Source organism: Rhinoraja longicauda, chromosome 14, assembly GCF_053455715.1.
Source record: "Rhinoraja longicauda isolate Sanriku21f chromosome 14, sRhiLon1.1, whole genome shotgun sequence".
Classification (NCBI taxonomy): Eukaryota; Metazoa; Chordata; class Chondrichthyes; order Rajiformes; family Arhynchobatidae; genus Rhinoraja; species Rhinoraja longicauda.
Window position 1 is genome coordinate 16,193,581 of NC_135966.1, and position 26,899 is coordinate 16,220,479.

A 26,899-nucleotide genomic window follows, 5' to 3' on the forward strand; every position below is an offset into this window, starting at 1 on the left:
TCCCTTGGAATAGTGTTTCCCTGTTTTAAATGGCAACATGTGCGACAATAACCAGCAGCCAGGACACTGCTCTAGAGGTTATTGGTAGGGCTGAACCTGAATTGGAAAGGGGAAGGGAGGTGGAAGGGGTGGTTAGGACAAGTTGCAGTTTAGTTGAGGGTCACATAGTCAACGGGGCAAGGGAAACCTGAGATACTGCAGAATTAACCAAAAATTGGGGAGGGGGCCACTAAAAGAGAAGGCGGGACAGGTGGGAGGATTGGAAGGGATAGCTGATCATGATACAAGAGAGGTTTAGGGAGATGGTTTCTGCTCCTCTTCCCTCATAAGGAGTGCTATAGCAAGCACTTGCCTTCTCTTCCCTGCTGCCACCCACTTCCCTTTAGCTGTGTTCTGCTAATGTCCTTTAACCAACACAGAACATTATTTTTGTTGCAATAAAATGACAGAGACTAATGTCAACATGCACAGCCTTCACCCGTTGAAATTAGAACAGCTTGTTACAAATTTGCAGATTTTTGTTTAATAATAAAGCTTTAATGGAAGATTCACGGAATTGCAAATAATAATGTGTGCCTTATGAAGGACAAACCCTCAATCATCATCGTCCTGCTAATGTTGTTCCCCTGAGTTCTGATAACCTTAACAAGATCACTAATAGGCAGAAATGAGAGCTTATTTTACAGACACATCAGCTCAAAGTGAACTCACCAGTCGCTTGCATTTATTGTTAGCATTGGACTTGTTATGACTCCTGATATTCCACTCAAGTATTTTGACCACTGAATTCAACCTTACAACTTTAAATGATCAGATATGAGAAGCTTACTAAATTTTACAGTACTTATTTTATTTGTATACAGAATCGCTACAGACAAGACACCATATTGCTGATGCATATATTTTGTTCCATTTTCTTTTGCTGTTTTCGCTTTGAACATACCAAATCTTAAGACCAGTTTACAACCCTGAAATGAATTACATAACGAGAAAAATGATATCCATATATTTTATGTGTTTCATGGCAAATCATATACATTGCTCTTTCACAAGATCAGGAAAGCATTAACAGAGAGAAAAAAAACATCAGTGCTCATGCTGAGAAAGAGAACCAAAAGGCTTTAAATATAATTTCAAAGTAGCATGAACCCAGTTTATAACAGAAAATTCCTATATATTATCATATGATTGACCTTGAACCAACATTTACTCAGAAGAATATTCCCCAAGAAATCATGAATTGTCACAGCCATTACTTTTCCTCTAATTTATCAAGGTCTCTAAAACGTATGCTTCAGGGGAAAGAAACAGGTTTCACCATTATTTTTATTCAAAACGCATAACTAATTAAAACACAGCAGTTATTTTGGATAAGGCAGATCAACAATAATTGTGATTATCATTGGTTAACAGTGACCACGACACCTTGGTTCTTGCCCAAACTAATTTCCACGTTCAAATTAGCAGCTATTTGGGATGACTATCAGCCAGCAATCTTTCTTTGCTTCAAACATACTGAACAATGGTGAATTCTACAGAGGTTGTAGATTTTTCCTGTGTGGTAGCACTAAACAAATGATAACAAGCAGCCAACTGGCTGCCCACCCCACCATTTTCTTTCTCATTCTATTTGCTTCTGCCTGATGTGACCTACTTCCCAAGATTTCCATTCCCATTATTCAACCCCCCATCCCCTCCACCCCAAAAACCACGTGTGTTAAACACAAGATACTGACATCAGTGCTTTCTCAAAGAAATTGGCTCTTTAAATATAGGAAATGCATGCTCTAAAAAGAGGTGCTTACATCATATATGCTGCTGTTTCATACTTCCTGTTGACATTGTTTAGCTTCATCCTGCTTGTAAATTCAACTGCTCTATCCAAACCAGAGCTCAGTGTCTGCCTGAATACATTCAGATCTGATGCTCTGTGACAATGGCTGGTAACTTAAGTGTCAGGAAAGTGGAGAGGGGAGCAGGCTTTCGTCTAAATGTTTACACTGTGGTAGAGCGTGTGTATAAAGCACCCTTCGTGGAGTTCAGTTCATGTGATATCAAGAGAAGCAGTGCGAGATTACACAATCTTTATATGGCCTCTTGTTCCATTTTCTGCTGGTGTCGGGTGGGAAGCTGACTCTGAATTTACCCCGGAAGGAGCATTGGCAACAGCAGTTTAAGTCATGCTGAATATAACACAATAATGTGGAACACAGCTTCAATCTGTTTTAAGATTCATTCTTATGCCAATTATTTAATGACCCACTTTTATGTGGATAGCATTATTAATACATTAGGACCTCAGTGCTTAATTTGGTGAGGTGCAATTAAGTTGTTGATACTCAGCGCATTAAAATGTGTATTAATTGTTTTAAAGTACTGGAAATCAAAAATTTAAATGCTGTTCTCCTCTCCAAACAGTTATATAACTATAAATGCTATTACTTGCTGTTTTAATCATCAAAATACTATTCACTTGGCTGTAAAATTACTTGTTTACTGAAGACTGCCTGCTCTTCTTTTTCCAAGTACAGGCACTCTATGGCTAGGTTAGGGTTCTGTTCCCGAAAACTCTCCGCCAACCAATTTATCTGCAAATCGGAATGGAACTAATTCTCAGTAAGGGAAAACGAGCGGGTGACAAAAATAACAGCAGAAGTTCACTCCTTTGTAGCCGGTCAAAAAGGAGCAAAAAGTGCCAGCAGAGGCTATCAAATCCCAACAATGCATTTCCCGTGAATCAAACCAGTTTAAACACTTGGACTTTTGCATTTACAGATATTTTCAGCATAAATTATTCAATGTTATTTTGAACTTTGTAGAATCTACAACCAACATCCGCGATTGAATGCAATTGGCAAGCTTGTTTTCACAGAGACATTGTTTGTCGGTAGGTATTGAAAGTTCTCTGGGGGGAATTTGGTGTAGAGTTGCATTTCTGTAAGTCAGATCTTCTATAAGATGGGGTGCACCTGCATCTCAGCTTCCTAGTCATCCTTGAGGAACGTCTGTGGTATGCATCACCAATGAAGTTACATGCTTTTTTGATTCTCATATTTTTCCTATTACACACGTTTCCTTCTGATATCGAAAGGAACCATTCAGCCCATGCCAGCCCACCGAGCAATCCCTTCAATCTAATTATCCCACTTATTACACTGTACCACAATCTCTCACTCATTAACAGGCCCAATTCCCCCAACCATTCACCTCTACTGCAAATAATGAATAATACAGGAAACCCTCACAATAACGGACCGCGATGTAGCGGATTTCGGTTACAGCAGATTGAGCCTCCCGCTGCTCCGCCCCCTACACTTCCGCCAGTTACCTAACAAGCTGGAGCCACGTGGCACGAGCTTCCAGTTGTGGGAGCGGGGAGAGCGAGCAGCATGAAGGTGGCGTGAGTACCGAGCCCATCCCTGGTGCATCAGGTGTGGGGCTGGGGTCTCCTCAACCTGCGAATTCCCACTTGTTTAAACCCCCCCACCCCGCATACCATATTTCTTCCCGTACGTCCTTGGGTTAAATTTTACCCCCTCACTTGGTTATAGCGGACAATCGGCAATAACAGACACCATCTTCCCACCCCCGTGGTCTGTTATTGCGAGGGTATACTATAACCAATTATCCAAGACATTTTTAGGGTTTGGGGGGGAAAATGGAGTACCAGGTGGAAACCTGTGCAATTAAAAATAGATTGTGCAAACTCCACACATCCAGCACCCGAGGTCAGGATCAAACCCAGGTCACTGGCGTGGTCAGACAACAGCACTGCCTGCACTACACTGCCCTAATGAGGAGATTATAGAAACAAAAGATTACTGTTATCAACCAAGGAAAGCCAATTGGGACACTGACTCTTTCTTGTGACCAACTAGAAGAACTATGTTGTGAACTTTTGTAGAAGAAGCAATGAAACATTTGCTGGAGTGTAAAAAGCTAACCTCCCTGGACACCATTTCCAGAAATCAGTCCTCTCATCATAAAGGTCAGCAAGTGCCACATGCAAGGCTATCAGCCCCAGAAAATGAAATTTAACACACAAAAGAAACACTGATTTTCTACACAAAACAGCCCAAGAACAGCCAAATCATTACAAAATGCACCATGCAATTGGTGTGAAGCTGGTGATTTTACATGAAAACTAGTGGTGGAGGACCACCACATGTTAATTCAGTGATGTTAATTCAGAAATTTACAAAAACGTTTACAAACAAAATAATAAAAATTATATTCTAGTGCCTACTTATGTATTCAATTTTCCAATGTCAAGAGGTGTCATTATTCAATGACTAACCCAATGACTATTGTGGAAATATGCATTAAAATATAGAAGAAAGGTAGATTGGAAAAAGGCATGTAATTGAACCGTTGTGCTATGTCTAGAACAGTGTGTTCAGTCAACTAGTCTTAAAAGATATCTGTAAAATTAACTTCCTAAACACTCCTAGCATCTTCCAACATACATAACAGACATCAACATCAAATACAAATAAAATCTGATTGTCCATACTCTGCCCAATTCGTCTTGGTACTGTATTTTACAGATTTGTTGTAATAGCACTGACACATTGTACAATGACTAAAGATATTTATTCTTACAACATAAAATTCACCTCCATAAAAATTGGAATGAAAGTTGCAGAAAAAGTTTTGGTTCTAAGAAAACACAGGGTGCGTCCATTTACTTCAGCCGACAATGTTTGCCTGAGACAATACAAGCAAGCAGACACATTGCACTTAATGACACAACTCTGGGAATTGTGTGCTCACATCTACTGGAACCATCGAAATGCTGCTCCTGAAGGAAGAATCACTTTCTGCAATCAGAAAAGAGGGAAATAATTATCTACCATGAGAAATAAACTGTCATAAATCTACATGCACAGTGCGAAGGTATTTATTCACAAAATGCTGGAGTAACTCAGCAGGCCAGGCAGCATCTCAGGAGAGAAGGAATGGGCGACGTTTCAGGTCGAGACGTTCAGAAGAAGGGTCTCGACCCGAAACGTCGCCCATTCCTTCTCTCCTGAAATGCTGCGTTACTCCAGCATTTTGTGAATAAATACCTTCGATTTGTACCAGCATCTGCAGTTATTTTCTTACACTACATGCACAGTGCTGCACAGCAAAGCACTGCAGTAAACCTGCAATTGATTAACTCAAATAAACTACAGGCTGCACAGCGAGACCATGCTACTTCCCCCAATAGCTACCCGATTTTATAAAATAAAAACAAATCAATACAGAAGATGCACTCACTCCAGTTTAGGCAAAAAAAACTCATTTTTCACAGAACATATTTGGTATCACTTCACTTTTCCAACTTGCATTCTAAAGTCAGACTACACAAAAAGGTTCTTTGGCCTCCATCATTAGCTGATTCAGAAAGGATTCACTTTATAATGATCATCTCTTAAATACATTCAGATGTAATGTTTGGTGATGCTAACCTTGCCTCCTTCACAATTACAGTTTAAAACTATCGTATCTACTTGGTCATCATTTGTTTAAAGTGGGCAGCTTCTATAGAGCAGCATTCCCTGTGACTTACTCTTCATTGATATGCAATCATTATTTCAAAACTCCAGAGTTTAGAGTGGATATTGACAAATACAGCTCAGTAACACTATTTCGAGTTATTACCATTCAGAAAATGTGGCTGCACATGGAAACAATCTTTATTTTGAACATTCAAGTTTATCCAGAGTCTCTTGAATTTCTCTTTTCTTCTTAGGAGGCTTTGCCTTATGTCAGAAAAGAGCACTGTTCCATAGTACCTTGTCAAAGTACTACTTCTTCACATAAGATGTCAGTAGTGTCCGTTGTTGCAGATATATATCAGCTGAGGACCCTCTCTGACCCAATAATAAAACATCAATGTATAGTTTAGTTTAGTTTAAAGATACAGTGCGGAAACAGGCCCTTCAGCCCACTGAGTCTGCACCGACCAGCGATCCCCGCACATTAACACTACTCTACACATACAAGAAACAATTTTACATTTATACCAAGGCCATTCACCTAAAAACCTGTATGTTTTTGGAGCAGGGGAGGAAACCGAAGATCTTGGAGAAAACACACACGGTCACGGTGAGAACATACCAACTCCGTACAGACAAGCGCCCGTAGTCAGGATCGAAACGTGGTCTCTGGCACGGTAAGGCAACAGTTCTACCGCTATGCCATTTACATACAAGTTTATGCATAATCTTCAAGAGTGCAGGTAAAATGAACTGTCCTGACAACAGTAGTTTGGTTACCTCAGCACAACACTGCCCACTGGGAGCAGCCATTGCAACTTGCCTTTGTTACAATCAGCATCATACTTGTATAGTAAAGATTGGATTCAACAAGTGATTTAGCTCCTTATGAAGAATACTGAATGCATTGTCCAACTATCCAACATACTTATATTCTATAAAGATGTAATTCACTCAGAAATATCGAGCAAATATTTAACAGACCTTCATTTGACATAAAGTGTGATGATAATGAGTAATCCATTCTTTTCTTCTAATGAGGTGCCCTCTGGACTTAAATTCTACATGCTAGAGAGATAGCCTAAGAAAATAATCCCTTCATAGGAGACAAATGGTACATTGATAAATGAGATTTACCTTCATGAAGGGCAATAACTCCAGAACTAAATAGTTTGCAATCGTAATATTTGCCTAAATATACCATTCGAAAAATGTAAAAGCACTGTTATAGATCACTGTGGATGATACTGATACCATTTCCTCAAGGACACAGCCAGAATCTTGGCACTCTGGCCTTAAATTGCCTTAATAAGCAGATTCGCTCAGACAACAGCAGAGAGTAATGGATATCAATAGTCATCTGTAAACTCTACGGTGAAATAGATTGGCCTGTTTCTCCCTCTTTGTCAAGGATGAATTGGACCAGAGATCTGATTCCAGATTATCGGCATGCTGCAAAATGAAATGGAGTCTAAAATCAGACACAGAGACGGATCCAGAAATGCAGTGATCTCAAAGTGATCATTTAAAAAGCTCTGGTAGATACTCAGTGAACTGTGTCCAATGTGATATGAAAAATATTCTGCAATTAATTCATTCATGCTGCAGCATCTATCTGCAAATGGATGCAGCTGACCACATTCAAGCCTGAAGGGAAAATTGTCCTTCGTTAAAGGACCAGAGAACAATTTTCAGCCCAAAATACTTCCTGGAGCAGCCTACTGTGGTGTACTAACTTCACAAAATTAGCTATGCAGAAAAGCTCTTAATGCAACTGAAGTTTACTTATTGTATCATAAACATCCTAAGTTTTCATTCCGACTGCAGCTTTAAAACGGTACGGATATAATTAACAGCCATAATCCTGTTAGATTTCTAACCGTGCCACAACACTGACGGTATTTTGGTAAGCACATCACAAGTTCCACAATATGTAATTGAATCGTTTATTTAGTATCAGCTGGTAAAGGTTTAATATAATAACAGATCCCAGGATGCTGAAGATGCCTCCAGGCAAGTACTCAAGACTGCCTATTTCTGTTACCCTGGATAATTTGTTCCCCAACCCCTCAGGCCGTCATGTGTGCAGATTGCCATTTGACCTTTACAGCCTGATCAAGAGAGACGATTATTTGTGCAGGGGCTTTAGTGGTGACTGCTAGTGAGCCATTCAATCATGACAAGTACCCACACCAACAGTGACGCTGATATCACTCACTATCGGCCCACATGAAATCCCAAAAGCAGCTTGATGCTCCCCAAGGAGGGTGGAGTTACCTGTAGCATCTTCACCAGGGTCAACCGGCTCAGCACTTAGCTAGAATTAAATTCAGAACGTTTCCCATCTCTTCACACAATCATCCACTGGTAAAGTTAGGCAATGGTGCTCTAGCACTAAAGAAGATGGCCTGAAGAACATAAAGTCACAGAGTCATAGAGCCCCACAGCACGGAAACAGGCCCTTCAGCCCACTGAGTCCACGCTATCAACCACCCATTTACAATGGTTCTAGGTTCATCCCACTTAAAAAAAAAAAAAATTCTCCCCACACTCCCATCAGCTCCCCCTAAATTCTGCCACTCACCTTTATTCACTCTCTTAAAGAATAGGTGTATTCTTTAATACACCTATTTGGGGCAATTTACATTGGCCATTTAACCTACCACTCTGTACATCTGTACGATGGGAGAGGAAACCAGAGCACCAGGAGGGAAACTACACAGTCACATGGAGAACAAGCAAACTTCACGCAGATAACACCCAAGGTCAGGAATGAACCTGGATCACTGGGACTGTAAGGCAGCAGCTCTACTAGCTGTGCCACAGGTTCCAAAATAACTACCAAGGAAAATTAGAAATGAGCATTTCCAACTTATCTAGCCTAGAATTCTGCTCATTTATAGTTTACAGGGAGGAATAATTGAAAGGAAGCTATTTTCTAAGTAGGGCTACTGAAAAATTATTTTAGACAATTTGATTGCAGAAATTCTATTTCTTTACAAATGGTGCAGACCATATTAGAAAATGCTATTAATAAGATTCATTCACTTCATCACATGCTTTATAGTATGCCTTACAACCATAGTTTTCATTGTTCTTTAATACACCTATTTGTCTGAATCCAATGGGCACAAGATTTAGAAGCCATTACCAACTTTTTATAACCATCTTACAAGTACCACAATATTTGAATACAAAATGAGAAATCAAAAATGCGGACATTGTACAATGTACCACAGAGCTAATCTATTATGAACCAGACAGCCTCGTTTCATGAAGTAGCATCAGCAAACAACTAGAAAATGTTCAAATAATGTTTATTTACTATACAATCTAATTGCTGACCTCTGCTACAAGAGTAGGTTTTCCTTATTCGCACTCTCTTAGCCTCTCAAAAACATTTAAAATGCTTAACTTTAATTTTTAAATAATCTGGATAAATATAGTCTCATTATGTAACCTCATAGCTCCCACTAAATTCCCGACAGCAGAGAGAAACATTGGACAAGCATTGGGGCAGAGCTCCTGCTTGATTTCCAGTGCAATTCATCCAAAAATCAGCCTAAAAAATGTAAAAGAATTTCAAATGCAAAATAGCATACAAAACAATTCAGGTTTCCATGATCCTGGGAGCTAGAGCTGCCCTTGACTACGCCCATGGTAGCGGCACAGTAGCGCAGCGGTAGAGTTGCTGCTTTACAGCGAATGCAGTGCCGGAGACTCAGGTTCGATCCTGACTACGGGTGCTGTACTGTAAGGAGTTTGTACGTTCTCCCCGTGACCTGCGTGGGTTTTCTCCGAGATCTTCGGTTTCCTCCCACACTCCAAAGACGTACAGGTATGTAGGTTAATTGACTGGGTAAATGTAAAAATTGTCCCTAGCGTGTGTAGGATAGTGTTAATAGTGTTAGTGTGCGGGGATCGCTGGGCGGCGCGGACTTGGTGGGCCGAAAAGGCCTGTTTCCGCGCTGTATATATATGATATGATATGATATGGCTACATTAGAGATTGAATTAATCACCATTCTGTTGACTATATCCACTGAACCTTAAAGTTAAGTTGTTCCTAATAAGAGACAGCATGTGAGAAATTCTATTATGTTTCCCAATATTTTAATGTATTAACTAATAGACTTGATTACTACACGCACTTGAGTACTTGATAAATTCAATCTCAGCTGTCCAGGCATATGACTTACATGGCAATCGAGGCGATATGACACATACAGAGTCATCATGATAGATGTTGCCTGCATGGCTTTTTACTGTATATACATGATTTATGTCACATTCAAACAAAGTACTATAAAACTAATCTGGAGTAATCCAAACATATGGGGAACAACTTGCACATAATTAAATTCCTTGAATTTCAATTTTACACTATTACTGACAAAAGCCACAATTATCAGATATCAACTGTGCCTTTCATCAAATCTTTCCATTATACAAATCTTTAAATCATAGTATTATTTTAAAAATCATAGCTAACTTAATAAAATAGATTACTTATGCAACACGAATCATCCAAGGGTAGTGTTGAAAGTAAAACAACGCATTATACTCGTATGCATTTTTAAGAATCACTTCAAAACATTCAGAAGTTTTCTTCTACATCCAGTGTAACTGTGGATCAATAATTGTTAATTAATAGACCAGATTATCAACGATATATGGCAGCTTTAAAGCAGCTGAAAAAGAATCTGAAAAAGGACTGTGTGTTTTTATGCACAAATAGATGAAGGGATTAAATTTTCTCTTCAGAAGTTTGTATTTCTTAAGAGGTGCAATATTATAACCACGTTATTGCCAGAAGTGGGGATAAAATGATAATATAATCTTGATGTGCAGAGGACTGTAAAAATCATTCAGGCATAACCATGCAAATGCACTGGTTCGTACATTAGTCATATTTAAATAATTTCTCCTCATAAATTGGTTGCATTTTTGAATCATTTCACCTTTTTGTCAACCTTAAGTCATTTGAATGAAAACCAAGAGCAATCCTTACCTCCAATGCCGCTGTGGGTTTTTTTTTAAGCTCCTCACACTTTCGCAGTTTGCAAATTTGGTGGCCAGTTTTACGATTTCTACAGCTACTGCATTCCTCACAATTTAATCTTCTTCTGCAGGGTTCACACATGCCACATCTCTTTCTCTTCTTTTTTCCAGAATGAATGGCTGAAGCAAGGTCATTCTGCAAGGGATATTCTACCAGACCAGCCATCTGAAGTGCACTGTCTGCCATGAATATCCCAGCAGGAGTCATAATAAAAACACCTGGATTCAATGGAATGCCACTCATGAAGGGCAAATCAACAGGGCCACTTATTGCTTCAGCTGCTGATACGACCTCCATGTCAGAAATACCAGCTTCTCGTTCACTGGAGAGGAAAATATGCTCAGGTTCCACCTGCTTTTGAAGATCTGTAGAAGGAATGATGTGTACTTCACTCTGTGCCTCTGATGAATTTTCCAGTGATCGGTCAGATTTGTCTAGCATGTGAGAGACTCTTTTATGCTTTGAGGTAGAACTGTTTTGAAGAACTGTTGAATCTTTTCCATTTACTAAGATACTTCCATTCTGCAGTTGCCCGTTCATTGAGCTACTACTGCCAAATGTCGAAAAGCGTGTTGATGAACGAGGTTTCTTTAAAACTTTGTTTATTGGCTCATTTATTATACCACTCCTGCTCCGCTTTTCTAAATCAGCTGTAAGTTCATCGTCCTTGTGAACATCCTTTTCTGTGTTCGGAGTGATTTGTTGCTCAGTAAGTTGGCTGGCACTGGACATCATTAAAGATTCTGCAGTGTTCTTTTTCTTCGCAAACCAAAAATTGTGAAGTTTCTACGAACGAGCTTTCTTACCAATCTGAGCTGGAAAACTATTGCAATTCCCGACCAGCTCCAAAGGTATCTGGAAATGTCTGCGTACCTCCTGTTTGGCACCTTCTGCAGATACCCCAGGGATCACCAGGCTCTTTAAACAAAGGAAACAAGGAAATAGTTAACTTTGGCCTTACCTTTATTGGAAGTCTTAAAATCACTTTTATGGTGTGTCATGCCACTGCTGGTGTGAAACAAAAGCTCACAGAAAACAGTTTTCAAACATTTCACAATTGTGTAATCAAATGTAAAGAAAAGACTTGTAACACAACTGATATGTGGCATTTTAAACTTTCACAGTGAATTCTTGAGATGTTTATGCATTAAAATTTCTCAGATTGCCACAAGCATGACGTGACACTACTTTAGAAAAATCAAGCACCTCAACTGCTAGAGTGGGAGGAATTGAATTCTTAACTCCAATAATAAACATTTAAATTAATTTCTGTGAAAGCAATCAACCATTTATTTCATACAGTTTTCTCAGAGTAACTATTGTGGCACCTCAAAATAAAATATATACTTCTTCATCCTGAATAATTATTAATATTTGTCTTCAGCTACTTGTGAATGGCATAATGATTCAGCTCTTAGATCACCTGTACTAAGAGTCATATAGGTCAAAATATCAAAAGTCAAAATGCATGGATTTTGATATCATCATAAGTCACTTAAAATCTAAAATAGTCTTCTATTGCATATACTAAATGCACAACATTGTAAAGTATATGCTTTGAACAGTTTCTCAAATTCTGAGCCAGATTTCAGAACCAAAGCTCAATTCAAAAAGCTCACTTTGCACACTGAACACTACAATTCTCACCCCAGTATTTTACCTGAAAGATCTTTAGTCCTTAACAGAAATTGATCTTGAGAGAAGAAAAGTCAGTGATCTTGAAAAAAGCCAGTTATATTGGATTAGGTTATAATCTTACCCATTCCCTCTTTCTCAATTTTGACTGTGGTAATGTGGATATTACCGGGAACTGGGTTATTCTCCGAAGACCACATGGTCTTAAAGGAAAGGTACACACATTCCTAGAAATGTCATTTTCAACATTCATGGCTTAGTAGTTGAAGATCACGAAGCAGGTCATCTGACTGCCTGGATACAGCCTAGCAACCACAGTAAAAACTGGAGGAACACACACTTTGGACAAAGATTGCTAACGTGAATGTATAATTTTTCATTTATGATACTCCTCCTCCTCCTCCTCCCCCACCCCCCCCCCCCCCCCCCTCCTCCACATCAACTCATTCTAACTGAAAAGTAAATGCCATTGCACTTTGTAAATTAAAAAGTTCCCAAATTTAAAACAGAAAATTAAAATAAACTCTGGGAGAAAAACTGGAGAGTTGGCACAACACATTCAGCAACAGTAACGCTCACTGCCTGCTCAGTATTTCCAGATTTCTTTAATTTCAGGTTTCCAGTATCTGCTGCTTTTTAGCTTTTGATGGGTGATAGCAGACTGACAGCTCTCATGCACCAATTAACGTCAATGGAAAACATAATTGGGCAAGGCGTGCATAGGTCTTCTGATCAAATGTTACCTATTTTGTGGCCACGCTAACTTCAATTGTCCCCCCATTATTTTTTAAACAGTTGACTTTCCAAGCAATGAGAGAATATAATAACCTAAAAACAGGAGTAGGAGTGAGCCAGTGAAGAAGGATCTTGACCTGAAACATCACCCATTCCTTCTCTCCAGAGATGTTGCCTGTCCCGCTGAATTACTCCAGCCTTTTTTGTCTACCTTTGATTTAAACCAACATCTGCAGTTATTTCTTACATGTAGGAGTGAGTCATGCTGTTTCATGAACCTATTCCACATTCCATAAGATCACGGCAAATATTTGGTTTCAACCTCCCTTTTCTGCTCAATGCCACTGACCTCAATTCCAATGCGGTCCAAAAAGGCTCCTACCTCAGCCTTGAGAATATAGTTGTGTAGGAAAATAACTGCAGATGCTGGTACAAATCGAAGGTATCACAAAATGCTGGAGTAACTCAGCGGGTCAGGATATAGCTCGAGGATATAGTTAATGACTCAGCATCTACTTCTCTCAGTACAGACTCTCAAAGTAGGGAATTCCTGCTCATCTCATTTATAAGGGATTCATCCCTTATCCTAAGCCCACGATGTCTAGAGTTCCCCCACTTGTCCGACTTAATCAACAAACCTCTATTTTGAAAAGAAAATTAAAGAACCGCAGATGCTAGAAATCCGAAATAAAAATAACTAGAAATGCTGGAAATGCTCAGTAGATCAGACGGCATCTGTGGAAAAGAAAAAGGCATTAACACTTGATCAAAAATAGGAAGGAGCAAAAATAAGTTACCATTCAAGGTTTATTTTTAATATCAACATCAAATGATTCAAGTACCAAAATAAGGATCATAATCCCTTGAACAACGTCTCAAGAAATATAGTTAATATAGTCAAGAAATATAGTCAAGAGTTAGATAGAGCTCTAGGGACTAGTGGAATCAAGGGATATGGGGAGAAGGTAGGCACGGGTTATTGATTGGGGACGATCGGCCATGATCACAATGAATGGCGGTGCTGGCTCGAAAAAATCATTCTTGCACACTCATCCAATGTCGAGTCACAGTATGAAACCAAATGCACTACCGAGCTCTCCCCTCCCCTTACATTCATTCCTTCCCTCAGCTACACAATCGTCAATCTGCTAATTTGACAATTCACAACTCTCTAATCCTTTTGTCTCCCACCCTGTGTGCGTTCATTTCCAGCCCTTGTCCAACCATCTGTCCATCAAAATCACCCTTCGCTTGTATTCACCTATTACAGCTTTCTTTCTCACCCCTGCAATCAGTCTGAAGAAGGGCCCTGAGCTAAAACGTCACCTATCCATGTTCTTCAGGGATGCTACTTGACCCTCTGAGTTACTTCAGCATTTTGTGTCTTTCCCCTCGGTAAACCAGCATCCGCAGGTCCTTATTTCTGCAGTACGCTAAATTGGAAGAAGTGTAAAAAGAATTGCTGCTTCAGGTGGAAAGTATTTGAGTTGCTGGATGGTGGAGAAGGAACAGCATCACATGGGGGAATGGGGGAGGGGGAGTGGGGTAGGGGGGGGATGGAGTGGGTGAATATGGGGGAGGAGAGTGGGTAAGGGGGATTGAGTGGGGGGGGGGATGAGGGTGCTAGACCAATACAGGAGAGGCTTTGGGTCCATGGCTCGCTCTGACTGCAGCGCTGGCACCCCAGGGCCGAGGTGAGTGGCACCCTCTCCCCATCCCTGTCCCCCACTCGGCCGTCCATGGCCCCGGGAGACTCTCGCCCATTTTTGGAAAAGACCTCGGATCCATCTCGGCCTCTTTATTTTACATAAGATCTTTATTTTGTTGAGATTCATTTTATTTTTTTTAAATAAGCTATTTATTTTTGATTTTCACAATGGAAACCCTAGGCGGAATGGGCCCAACTATTCTAGTAGATAATAAAAATGAAGGACAATTCTGAAACATTGGTGAGGCAAATGCTCTCATCGCCATAGACTTGACAGAGGCTGCAACAGTGGAAGAATGGAATCCTTAAAGAAAGTAGGGGAGGGGGTTGGGTGATGATGTAATCAGGATAGTTGTGAAAGCCTGGGGCTTGTAATAAATATTTGCTTGCTAAGCTACCCACTAAGGTGTCATAAAAAGGCTAGCGTCAGGTTTAGACCAGGTGAAAGAGCAAGCAGGGTGGAAACTGGGAGCAAAACTATTTCACTGCATGGCTGAGATAAGGCTGACCTGATCTCAGAATAAAAACTCAGGTCTGTGATTATTTTTATCAACATTTCCTCACCATTAATTGCAGCAAGGTTAAATTCTACAATGAAGCAGTAAGGAGCAGCAATATTGCGTTCAGTCCTCATGATGTGTTGTCCTCTACATTCGATGAGCGCTTTGAAAGAACGCCTCCATTAAGTCAAGGAGGATGATGCCAAACATTCAGTTGCTTGTCTCTTTAATTTTGCAGCCCAATCTCACTCTGACCTTTTGGTCTTTAGTCTCTTAAGCTCTTCCAAAGAAGTGCATGGTACAGCTAATTCTGATGAAGGGTTAACATAACTTGTAATGTTAACTTACTTTTTACTCTCTCCACCCTGACTCAGCCAGCACTGTTACCACTGTTTCCCTTGACTGTCACCAGACCACACTGTTTCTTTCCAACCCCCCCACCCCTGCCCCCGCCCCCCCAACCACCGCTTTGCAACTTAAAGCACGGTTTACAATGTTCATTGACCTGAAATACAAGCTCCATCTCCCACTCCACGTGTCCTGCCTTACCTGCTGTATAAATTGTGTTTTATTAAACATGAGCATGGATAAAACTTCTAAAGGATATATCTATACTTCCCTGTGTCTACTGCATAATCATAGCCCGACTTTGAGACAACGTGTGATGTGTAGGAAAGAACTGCAGATGCTGGTTTAAATTGAAGGTAGACACAAAATGCTGGAGTAACTCAGCGGGACGGGCAGCATCTCTGGAGAGAAGGAATGGGTGACGTTTCGGGTCGAGACCCTTCTTCAGACTGGTGAATGATATTGAGAAGATCTGAAAGAGTGATATTGAGAAGTTCCCCACTGATCACAATTTATTATATTAACGACATGTAGGATTGTTGAAAACCTTGCCACAATTAATTGTGAGGAGATGTTAATAAAAATTATCACAGGCCAGAGTCGGCTTTATCTCATCCGTGCAGTGAAATAGTTTCATCAAAGTCTCTTCTTAGAATCCCATCTGTCCTATAGAAAATCCTCCTTGAAATTACTTAACTCTTCATCATTCAAATCCTTTCTTTGAGAATTTAGAGATCTACGATATTTAAGTAACATTAATTGAATAAAAACTCAGGTGTACTTTCTTTCCCACATGAACATATTTCTGTGAAAATTGCCTTGGAGTTGCAGATGTTTCTGACAGCTATCTTAGATTTTATTTTCAAATTGCTAAATCAGGGTTAAAAGACTAAGATTAAAAGAGTTGCAGAGGAATATTTATAAAATCAGGCATCTTCCAGTCAAACTACAGGATTGCCATGCCTATAGTACTGCAATCGTTAAGCAGTTGATGGTCAAAAGGTTTTAACATAGTTAACAAACTAATCATGTGCAAAATGATGCTTCATGTACTTTAGTCGGTTCATATACAATGTGATAGACCCAGAATAAAGCCAATAATAAATATATGTTCACAGTCTGTTTTTTGAGAACTATGCCTAATTTTCAATCCATCTTACCTGGAAAAACAGTTGTGTCAAGCAAGCTAAATCGCATTACTTGGCTAGAACTTGGAATACTTTGAAAAGTTTTCTCCTTCACAGATTTTAACAAATGCATCTTGCCTATTGAGATGCACTCTAATAAGAATGGTTTTCTAACTAATTTGTATTTTGATTTAACTTTTGTGTTCCTGAATTTGCCACTTCACATCACGGTTGGTTTAATATTTTCTTAATTATTAATATAAAGACTGCTCTAATATCTGTAGGAAGGAACTGCAGATGCTGATTTGAACCAAAGATGGACACAAAAAGCTGGACTAACTCAGGAGAAGGGTCTTGAACGGAAACATCACACATTTCTTCTCTCCAGGGATGCTGCCTGTCCTGCTGAGTTACTCCAGCTTTTTGTGTCTATCTTCCACTCTAATATTTTCCACAATGAACAAAAAAATCAGCATGAACATTCTAGAGCTTTGTGTAGGAAGGAACAGGAGATGCTGGTTTACTCCAAAGATAGACACAAAATCCTGGAGTAACTCAGCAGAACAGGCAATATCTCTGGAGAGAAGGAATGGATGACGTTTCGGGTTAAGACCCTTCTTCCGGTCTTGACCCAAAATGTCACCTATCCCTTCTAACCAGAGATGCTGTCTGTCCTGCTGAGTTACTCCACAATGTGTCTATATACTAGAAGTTTGATAATTCCACCGTAACATATTCATATCATGCTGTTCTATATATTTTTTAAAGAATCATAATTTTATTGTGCAGGCATGGTTCAATACCGATTTAAAATATTGTTTCTTTTCTAGATGCTTAACGGAAATGCCTCAGTTGTATCATTTGGCAGCTGAGTAAAAAATTGGCACAAAAACTTTGGATCTGAGCCTGCATAATCATATATTCTTCTATGATAAAGAGAAGATCAAGCAAAAGTTCAACTCCTGATTTCATGCAATTTGTCGGAAGTATTGGTTGAAGACAGGTCTGGGTGGCCACATATATGCTGCAAAAGTCTACATTCCAGAAACATACATAAGAAATTGTACAAAACCAATCGATCCACTTTCAGCTTGGGTGCCGGGTTTTTTCTACATTTTAACAAATTCAAATGATTGAAAAAAAATAAACTAAAGGAATATCAGCGAAAATCCTACAATTGGCAAACTTTGAATATTTTAAATGCGGAATATCTGTAAGTAAAATAGCTCCGCAAAAGCTTAGAGTTATTATCAAGGTGGTAAAAACTGAATTCATGCAAATTCAGTGGCATTCGAAAAATGATGCTGGAATCATAATAAACACCAGCTTTGTAAATTAGCCTGCATCTCTTAATGAGATATGAATTATAGGTTAAGCAGGTGCCAGCAGTCATTTTATCACTAAACTCTCATCGTCAAGATGTGGTAGAGTTTAGCAACATGCTCTCTCACTGCTCCCCCTCTGTGATTTTATCACTAAATGTGGGCTGAGAATTGTTGAATCATTGGGCAACACCGTAAACTCCACGCTTTTCTGGTGTTGTACTGGAGGCCTTCATAGAAACGGTGGAACAGAGGAGAAACAAACAGAATGGATTGAGAGTTTAGTTTATTATGTATTGTGTTTACCAAGGTACAGTGAAAGCTTTTGTTGCGTGCTAGAAAAGAGAACAGAATATTACACTAATGAAGAAAGGGTTGAAAGAGATTCAATTGGAGCATAAACTCCAGAATGGACAGGTTGGGTTGAATGGTCCGTTTCTGCACTGTGTTTCATACATATGACCATAGAATCCTATGAATGAAGTCTCATATTTCACAATCATGGCAGCCACATCATCTGGATATATTGTGTGACACTCAACAATACTAGATTAGCTGGAGACATTAGCTAACTAGAGGTGAATAAGCTTGTCTGCAATTCCTTACTATCATGGAAGAGATGGTGCCAGCTATCACTGGAATGACTCCTACTGACTCCTAATCATGACATCCTCTTGCCAAATCCTCCTCCTTCTCTGCTACCTGAATGTCTAATCATGTTTGTAATTTGTAAACTGGTTGGTGCAGGCTTGCCTCCCTCAACTTCCCCACTCCCCCATGTTCCTTTCCTTTCAGATGCCCAACATCGCCACTTGGCCAGGGACATGAGGAAAAGGTCACTGATGACCAAGATGAACCATCGTCTGCTTCCAGCACAAATGCTGACATGTATAATTTTGAGACCAGCAGAGGCAAATCTGCACATGGTGAGTCATTGGACATGATAGCTCATAGTCAATATAGGGTTCAAGAACAGCACGGGTGCCAGAACACTGGAGTTTAGAGATACAGCATGGAAGCAGGTCCTTTGACCCTCTGAGCCCATGCTAACCCTCGATCACCCTTTTACATTGGTTCCATGTTATCCCACTTTCATATCCACTCCCTATACACCAGTGGCAATTTACACAGGTTAATCAACCTAAAAACACAGACGAATGAGGGAGGAAACCCACCCAGTCACAGTGAGAACGTGCAAACTCCACATAGACAACACCCAAGGTCAGGATTGAACCCGGGACTCTGGCGCTGTGAGGAAATAGCTCTACAGCTCTGCCATTGTGGAGGGTGAAGTTACACATAGTTACAGTGGATTCAGTTGATGGGTTTAATAAGGCAGCCTGTGGAAGGAGGCCAACAGGGAATGTACAATGGAATGCTTGGTACTCTGGCAAAACTGCCACAACATCCGTCTTCAATGTCAGGAAGCTGGAAGGGGCTGGATACCAAGCTGACCCAGGGTTCAGAGTGAGCTTACAGCTTTCTCATTAAACTGCGTGGAAGAGCTGGCCAACTCCATTTGCAATCTCATGAGCCCAACCAGGAAGTAGTGCCTCACGGCTGACATTACAACTTTTATTTCAGTCTTCACCTAACGTCTGAGTGGTGCAGAGAGGGCTGCCAAGTAAGATCATGCTACTGCCATCAAAGCTGTGGTGTAAAGGGATTGTAGGGTCTCCAGGCAGTCTAGTGATCTGTATTGTAATAGATTATAGGACTGAAGAGGCACTGCCCAAGGTAGCGGCACTGGCTCCCTGAGCAACTATTTTGTCTTAGAAAGACATCATTCATACTTACATCCTTTGCTGCTCACCCACTGCCTATGCCGCTATTTGTTAGGCCAGATTCCAAGAAGAGGCAATGCAAAGCCGGGCCTTTAAGGTCCAGAGTTGCTCACTGTATTCTTCCATTGCCCTTGCATTCCCCTCCACTGAAGTCTATACATTGTACAGTAGCCCCTGGTATGACATGGCAGAAAAGCAAAAGAACAGACAAAGCTTCTGAGGGTTGGTAAGTTGACATTTCTAAATTTGGTTTGCCAAATTCATTGAGTGGAGAACTTTTTAGTTTTCCACTGCAACCAAGCAATGTTCATGTTCACAAGTGATAGGAGCAGAATGAGGCCATTTGGCCCACAAAGTCTACTCTGCCATTCAATCGTGGCTGATCTATCTTTTTCTCTCAATTCCATTCTCTTGCCTTCTCCCCATAACCCTTGACACCCATACTAATCAAGAATCTATCAATCTAGCAAATTGTTTGAGCAAAAAGCACCGAGTTAAACATTATAACAAAATAATTACTTTGGTCAACACTTTAAAATAAAAACAGGGCATATTTTAACAATATGTAATCAAATTTAAATTCAAATTGAATGTGAACATCAAGGGGTACAAATGAAGTTTCTGCAACAAATGGATAATGGTTCAACTAAGGTCAAGGTTTAAAAAAAAGCCAACTTCCACAGCTTCTTTTGGCACTGTGCAGGGTTTCTTGCTGAAACGGTTGCAGAAGGCAGGAGGTATCTCAAGCTGAAGACATTTGGGGAAAGATATGCATATTCTATCATTTATAAACTGAACATATCTTCCATTAAATATGTTGTTTCCTTTCATTCATGTACTCTTAGTCACAGACTTATCAAAAATACTTCACAATACTGGTTTAACCACAATATAATCTCTAATACAAGTCTGCCTACACAGCTTTTTTGATTTCTTACTTCCCTAAAAATACTGATCTTAAGAAGGGCATAAAAGTCATCTCCTGTCATACAAGGCTTCAGGTAGTTAGGAACGTGTAAAACCTTATTCAGATTTAACAATAAAAGGTGGAGAAACAGAAGCCGTGAATCTTGCAAAAGCATAAGAGGTAGGAACCTCTCTTTTATTTCTAATGCATTATTTAGCTGCATGCAGGACAAACCAGGTAGTGGAGGTCAATGCAAGATGAATAACAGCTACTGGAAAAGATGTCTGTGTGGCCACAGCAACCCTAACAGTATACAAAGGCAGATACCCTGCAAAATCAAAACATAAATAAGGGATCACTGCAAAGTGCAGATTTACAGTTTAATTACTTATATACAGAATGCATTAACATAGTTGCATTATATATATATATATATATATACACACACATACACACACACAACATGCATATGTACATACATATATTAATCATTCATCTCCTGATATTACAATACATTTTCAGCTGATTCCAATTTAACTTTTGCTCCTAAAATTTGATTTGGAGCACAGTAGCCCACCAAATGTCTCACTTCAGTTGGCCATTATTTGAGCATAGCTCTCTAAATCTTAAACTCCCACATTTCCAAAGCACATTCCATGGATCGCACTCCCACAGTCATTTAACACGCACTGGACTACAGCAGCTACAGTACAATGCAGCTCTCCACAGCTTATTCAGCATCCAAAGATTACTCATGGATGCAGACATTTAAAAAAAAAAAAGTTTGAAAGAGCTTTTCATCATTATGTCCAACATAATAAACCTAATATTAAAAAGGCAAGGCATGATTTCTCTTGCCTGTACTAAAAGTGTGCTCATTTGAGTACAATGGGAAACATTCACACTTTGTAGCCAGAAGTTATAGCCAGGAGATTGAACTCTCTTGAGCAACCCAACCTAATTTTCCTTTTTGTTGCAAACAATGGAAAGGAAAAATAGATGGGATGTTCAAGAGACAGCTAACCTTTGAGATATATTTTCCCTCAATGTTACATACCTTTTACACTCCTGTACATTAGATGATAGCCAATGCGAGGCAGAACTATTTGAAGGTGTGGAAATTTGAGGTGTAATCACTTTTCACAGATAACAAAATTCATGAAATGCTATCTTCAATTTGTTCTCCTCTTAAGGCAGTTACTCATTTTGAGCTCAGATCACATGAAATTCAGCTGCCCTCCAAAACCTCATTCAAATATGCCTCCTTCATTTGTCACCTAAATACTGACAGGTCACCCAGCTGATAGGAAGTGGGAGGGGAGTGACCAAAAGGGTAAAATTCACATCCAATATTAGCAGTGGTCCAGCAGAATCATGAACCGCGAATCTTGCAATAAGCAGGAAAAGTAACAGCTTTCCTTTCATTCCCTCTGCTACACACACACTACTAATCAGTAGTGGAGGTCAATGCAAGATGAATCACACCACTGGGAGAAATGCCTGTGCAGTCACAGCAACCGAGCAATATTCAAGGACAGAAATCCTGCAAAAATCACTCACCTGGCATCCACACACATGCCCTTTGCAAAAGATGTTAAAGTTTTATTATTAGGAATGCAAATGCTATCTTTTTGTTTCCAAAAAACGAAGGCTAGTGATATTACCCTTGTTATTACTGCAGTTAGTAACAGCCAAGTAAGCACAAAGCAGCCCTTCAATGGGTTCCATCATAATCAACCGATAATCAAACCAACCACCTCTCATTCATTGCAGGTTTCCAAAATGCTGTACTTTTCAAAAAGTTTATTTATGAGATCTAACACTGTGGACCATCAGTGATAAATTTTCGGCATGCTTTGTCACAAATATAATATACCTTGATGTGATTAAAATAATCAGTTAAATCTGATGCCCTGATTAATTATCAAGTAACCTATTTAATCATATTACAGACCAAAGTATGCATTTATATCATGGTGACACTGGATATCAGTTTTGGACAATATTATTTTGTGGAATATTTCTGTATCCTTTGCCATGTAAAAATAATGGGGAAAAATAAATGAATTAATGCACACCTGTATTTTCTACTCCGTTACCTGGCAGCTATCAGTATTTTGCCAATCGCTTCCCGAACGACTGTTCTGAGACATAGGTGATGTCATTCGGGGACTTTAAAAGCCACAGACAGAATCCTCCCCCTTCCTACCCATGGAATACAATCAAGAACTCTGTGGTACAGCACAAATACCCACAATATCTCTATACTCTACTTCCACTTATTCCATAAATGTTGTTTTGGTCTTTCATACTGCTTAACTTCCCATAATCACCACGACTGTAATTTCGGGAATACCTTGAATCACACCAAATGATTGTGCATTAAAAGGTGCATTAACGTTTTCTACAGTCACTAAACAAAACGCTGCTTTGATCCAACGCGCTAGTCCCATTTAGTAAACTGTCCGTTAATGTAAGGATTCTGTGGCATTGAACCATAACTGCAAGTCCAACAATTAAGAAATACTAGTTTTATGGGGAAGGGTGGGGGGGGGGGGGGGGGTTCCCCTGGTGAACATGGCTTAGAAAATAAAACACAGATACATAATGTGATAGATAACAACCATAACTTCTTGATTAATGCACGCGGTTCGTTTGCATGGAAACCCTGGAACTCGCAAACACAGCTCCCCATAAACTGTTAGGGGTAAAATTGATTTTTTTTAAAGGAAGTGCAAAAGAAGCAAATGCACGCGTTTTGCTTAAAATTTGTAAACATGCTTTGGCCAATTTACGAACTGCACGAGTTACACGGTTGGCAGCATGGACTTATTTCCGTGATACAAATTCACAGCAAATACTTTTGTGTGTTTTTCTTTTTTTTTTAAAATTTGCACCAATGAGCTGAAGCCCGTATGTTAACAGCGACCAACATTGGCAATAATTCACTATCGGCACAAAACCAACTACTTTCCATCCCCATCGGCCATCCAAAAAATTGCAATATTTTGTCTTTGCCTCGTCCCCACTACACACAGCACGCTAAAGATTTCGGTATAACATCTGCATATTTGCAAACACAGGCCCTTTTTTTCCTTTCCCCCCCGCACCTACCAAAGGCAGATCCAACGGAGGGAGGGATGTGCCTGTCCAGCCAGTATCTGAGAGCTGCAGCACTGAGGATCAAACAAACCCAGAGACACAGATCACAATCACACTTCAAAGCGGCCACGACAATCCCGTGCGAAACTGTGCCGCGCGGCAACTGTGTTGCAAAAACTCACTGAATAACACAAAGTGAGAGGGCTACAACCTTCCGATTCCTGCAAGCCTTCCTCTACATCCCAGATCGCTCTGGAAGTACATGCAAACACATTTCATAGATTTTTGGAGCGCGCTACAAAAACCGAACTGGATCTGACTAGGTGAAACGATGGCTCAACCTTTTTCAACTGAGAAAAAAAAAGACATATAACCCCGTGCATCTCCTAACTGCATTTTGCACCGTTCGTTCCGGGTTCGCATTTAAACGCGACACTCCAATTTGTAGCAATGTGGAGATGTACAGAAACGACTGCGAGAAGTTTCACAATAAAAGACCAGATTTTGTTTTAATACACACACAGCCCCATAGGGGTGTCTCGGCGGAGAAGCAGCCTGCATTTCTCCAGAAGCGCTTGCAGTATTTGGAACACGTTAAAACGTGCGAGTTCACGCTCTGGGTAAAAAAAAAAAAAAGCATTGGGACACTATATCAGATCCCCCCCTTTCAGACTACAGTCCATCTTTTCGGTGTGCTTCTTGGTCTGGCAGACTGCCAAGTGAAGTGTGTGGAAACGACACCGCCAGGGCGGCAGAGATTTTCCTTAATTTCATTTTTTCCCCCATCCTGGCTAGCCGGAGACAGGCTGACATTGGTTGGAAAGTGGAGCAGCTCGTCAGGGACAATCAATGAGTATCGATCGGGCTGGAGCTTCTGCAAACAACACATCAACCAACACACAGCCACTGGCTGCTTTAATCTCGCGCCTCGCAGCCGGACTGTCGAAACCTTTCTTTTCTCCTCTCCCCCCACCACACACACAGAGACACGCTCTGCATTCTCGCTTCGGTCTCCATACTACCCCCCACCCCCACCCCCCGGGCTAACTCCAGTTGCACACAATGTGTGCGTGGTTTATTTTAAAAATAAAACCTCAAGCTCTGTTATATTGTTAGCTCTGAAATAACCGCACGTTTGGATTTAAGCGAGGAATTAAGCACACATTTAAAGTCTTAGGTCCCGCACAAATGTGGAAAAAAATTATTCAAGCATCATGTTTAACGTTAGCACTGCTGACTGTAAAGCGACAACTAAAGTTTTTTTTTTACTGACTTCCATTGTAGTTTAATTTTTTTTAAAAAGTATTACAACATCGGATTTCTTTTTTGAATTTTGAATTATTTTATTGAATTTTGATAGGTTCAGACTTCGGTATAATATATTGTTTCGCCCTGACTTGATAACTCTCTCAAATGTTGCTTTCTTGAAGCTAATGTGTCAAAAAAAAAGAAAAAAAAGGCAGTTTTCGGCAGCATAACGCTGATTGAATGATTTCAATCAATTCAATGATTTGATCCACACAAGGTCTTTTATCATTGACTTAAAATATTACACCCGTGCCTTTCGAAATCTATTCTTACCAGTGGATGTACTCCTAGGACTTTGAGGGGAAACGTTCAAGTGGTTCTTTTCATTCCCATAATAATCATTTTAGCAATTGAGTACTTGGGTGGGGGCGCGGGACTAATTGTTCTCACATGGACGTCTGAGCGGTAGTTTTGGAGAAGCAGGTTAACAATATTCACTTTTAGTTGCACTTGATATGGATACATATGATCAAGTATTACCTTGATATGCGGGAATTCAACACTTCACAAAGCTGCTACTTTACTAACTCTTCAGATAAGTATGGCGCTGATAATATAATAATTGCCAGTAGCAACGCTGTTACCGCTGCTGTGGATTACAGGGCACTTAGTTGTATTCTGTGTTCCAACAGATGTACGAAAATTCATCATCAAACTATTCTCTGAAAATCTTGTACATACACTGAGGATTTAGCTTTGTTAAGCCCATGAGAAATGTTCATCAGAGTTGCAGATGCTCTCCAGCCATACAAATGAACAATTAGGTTTAGTTTTATTATTGTCGTGTGTACTGAGGTACAGTGAAAAGCTTTGCTTTGCATGCCATCCAAACAGATCTGATATACTATACGTACAGTAAATACAATCAATGTGTTGGAAAGAACTGCAGATGCTGGTTTAAATCGAAGGTAGACACAAAATGCTGGAGTAACTCAGTGGGACAGGCAGCATCTCTGGAGAGTAGGAATGGGTAACGTTTCGGGTCGAGATCCTTCTTCAGACTGCAAATACAATCAAGTCAAACTTAAATATAATAAATAGAACAAAGGGGTTGATACAGAGTGCAGAATATAGTTCTCAGCACTGTAGCATATCAGTTCCATAGACAAAGTCCTATGTCCACAATGAGGTTGAGGTGAATAGGACAGTACGCGTGCTTATGGAAGAATTTAACCAACCAAGCCTGATAACAGGAAGGGAGAGCAGAGCAGAAGATGGAGGCCGCAGGCAAGTCCCAAGAAAGCAGATGTGGCTGTGGTAGCGAGTCTGGGTCAAAATGTGGTCGTAGAGCAGGAGGGCAGGAGAAATCACAGAGGGGGAGCAGTTGGCAAGTGAAGGGAGCAGTTGACAGAGTGAAAGAAGATGTTCCTGAGTATGGTGGTGTGTGCTTTCAAGCTTCTGCTGTACAGGAGCAGGGAGCAGAAGGAACGATCAAGGTGGGACAACTCTGATTATGGATAATCATCATCTGTGAAAAGTACGACTTCATTAAACTTAAACACCATTGGAACGTTCTAAGCAACATCAGAAGTTCCAAGCTGTAGTGCAAAGTTGTGCCATTCAGGGAAAGCCAATTTCAATGTGCAGGAGTGTTTATGATTTGGGTTGTAGATTTTTCAGCTGATGATTTGTCCTGGACATTATTTTTTAGACATGACTCGTCTTTTGCACAGTTCATTAACAGCCTCTGTGGAAGATTATTTTCATACAATTGTAAATATTTTTGAACATAAATGAGTGTCATGTTTTAGCCCAAAGCACCTGTGAAAATACAGGTGAGTCTTAAGATCAAATTGCGAATATATACCTGATCATACCCAGAGTTTTAGCTATTTGTGGAGTACACAATGACATACCCTATTCAAAATGGGCAGAGCT

At 40.0% G+C, this 26,899-nt stretch overlaps 1 protein-coding gene across 4 annotated transcripts; it reads right to left on the reverse strand.

Moving 5' to 3' along the window:
* Positions 1-577: 577 nt before the first annotated feature.
* Positions 578-25,601, reverse strand: LOC144600096 (CXXC-type zinc finger protein 5-like). Of its 4 annotated transcripts, XR_013548079.1 has the most exons (5): positions 23,896-23,985; positions 23,726-23,787; positions 10,495-11,463; positions 7,761-7,891; positions 4,769-4,820 (listed from the first exon to the last, which is right to left on the reverse strand). XR_013548079.1 is itself a non-coding variant. In XM_078411511.1 (3 exons), the coding sequence occupies exons 2-3, from the start codon at positions 11,278-11,280 to the stop codon at positions 4,776-4,778; spliced, it is 831 nt and encodes a 276-aa protein (XP_078267637.1). In that variant the 5' UTR covers positions 11,281-11,463; positions 23,896-24,137; the 3' UTR covers positions 578-4,775. The 4 variants fall into 4 exon arrangements, 1 of the variants encoding a protein (XP_078267637.1); XR_013548080.1 differs by lacking the exons at positions 23,726-23,787; positions 23,896-23,985 and adding an exon at positions 25,502-25,601; XR_013548078.1 differs by lacking the exon at positions 23,726-23,787 and having other exon boundaries at positions 23,896-24,137.
* Positions 25,602-26,899: the final 1,298 nt, after the last annotated feature.

Coding starts and splice junctions, on each gene's coding strand:
- LOC144600096 (XM_078411511.1), bottom strand. CDS start 11,280: ATGATGTCCAGTGCCAGCCAACTTACTGAGCAACAAATCACTCCGAAC. Junction 4,821..10,494: donor AACCCACAGCGGCATTGGAG/GTAAGGATTGCT, acceptor TTCTGATTGCAG/AAAGTGATTCTTCCTTCAGG.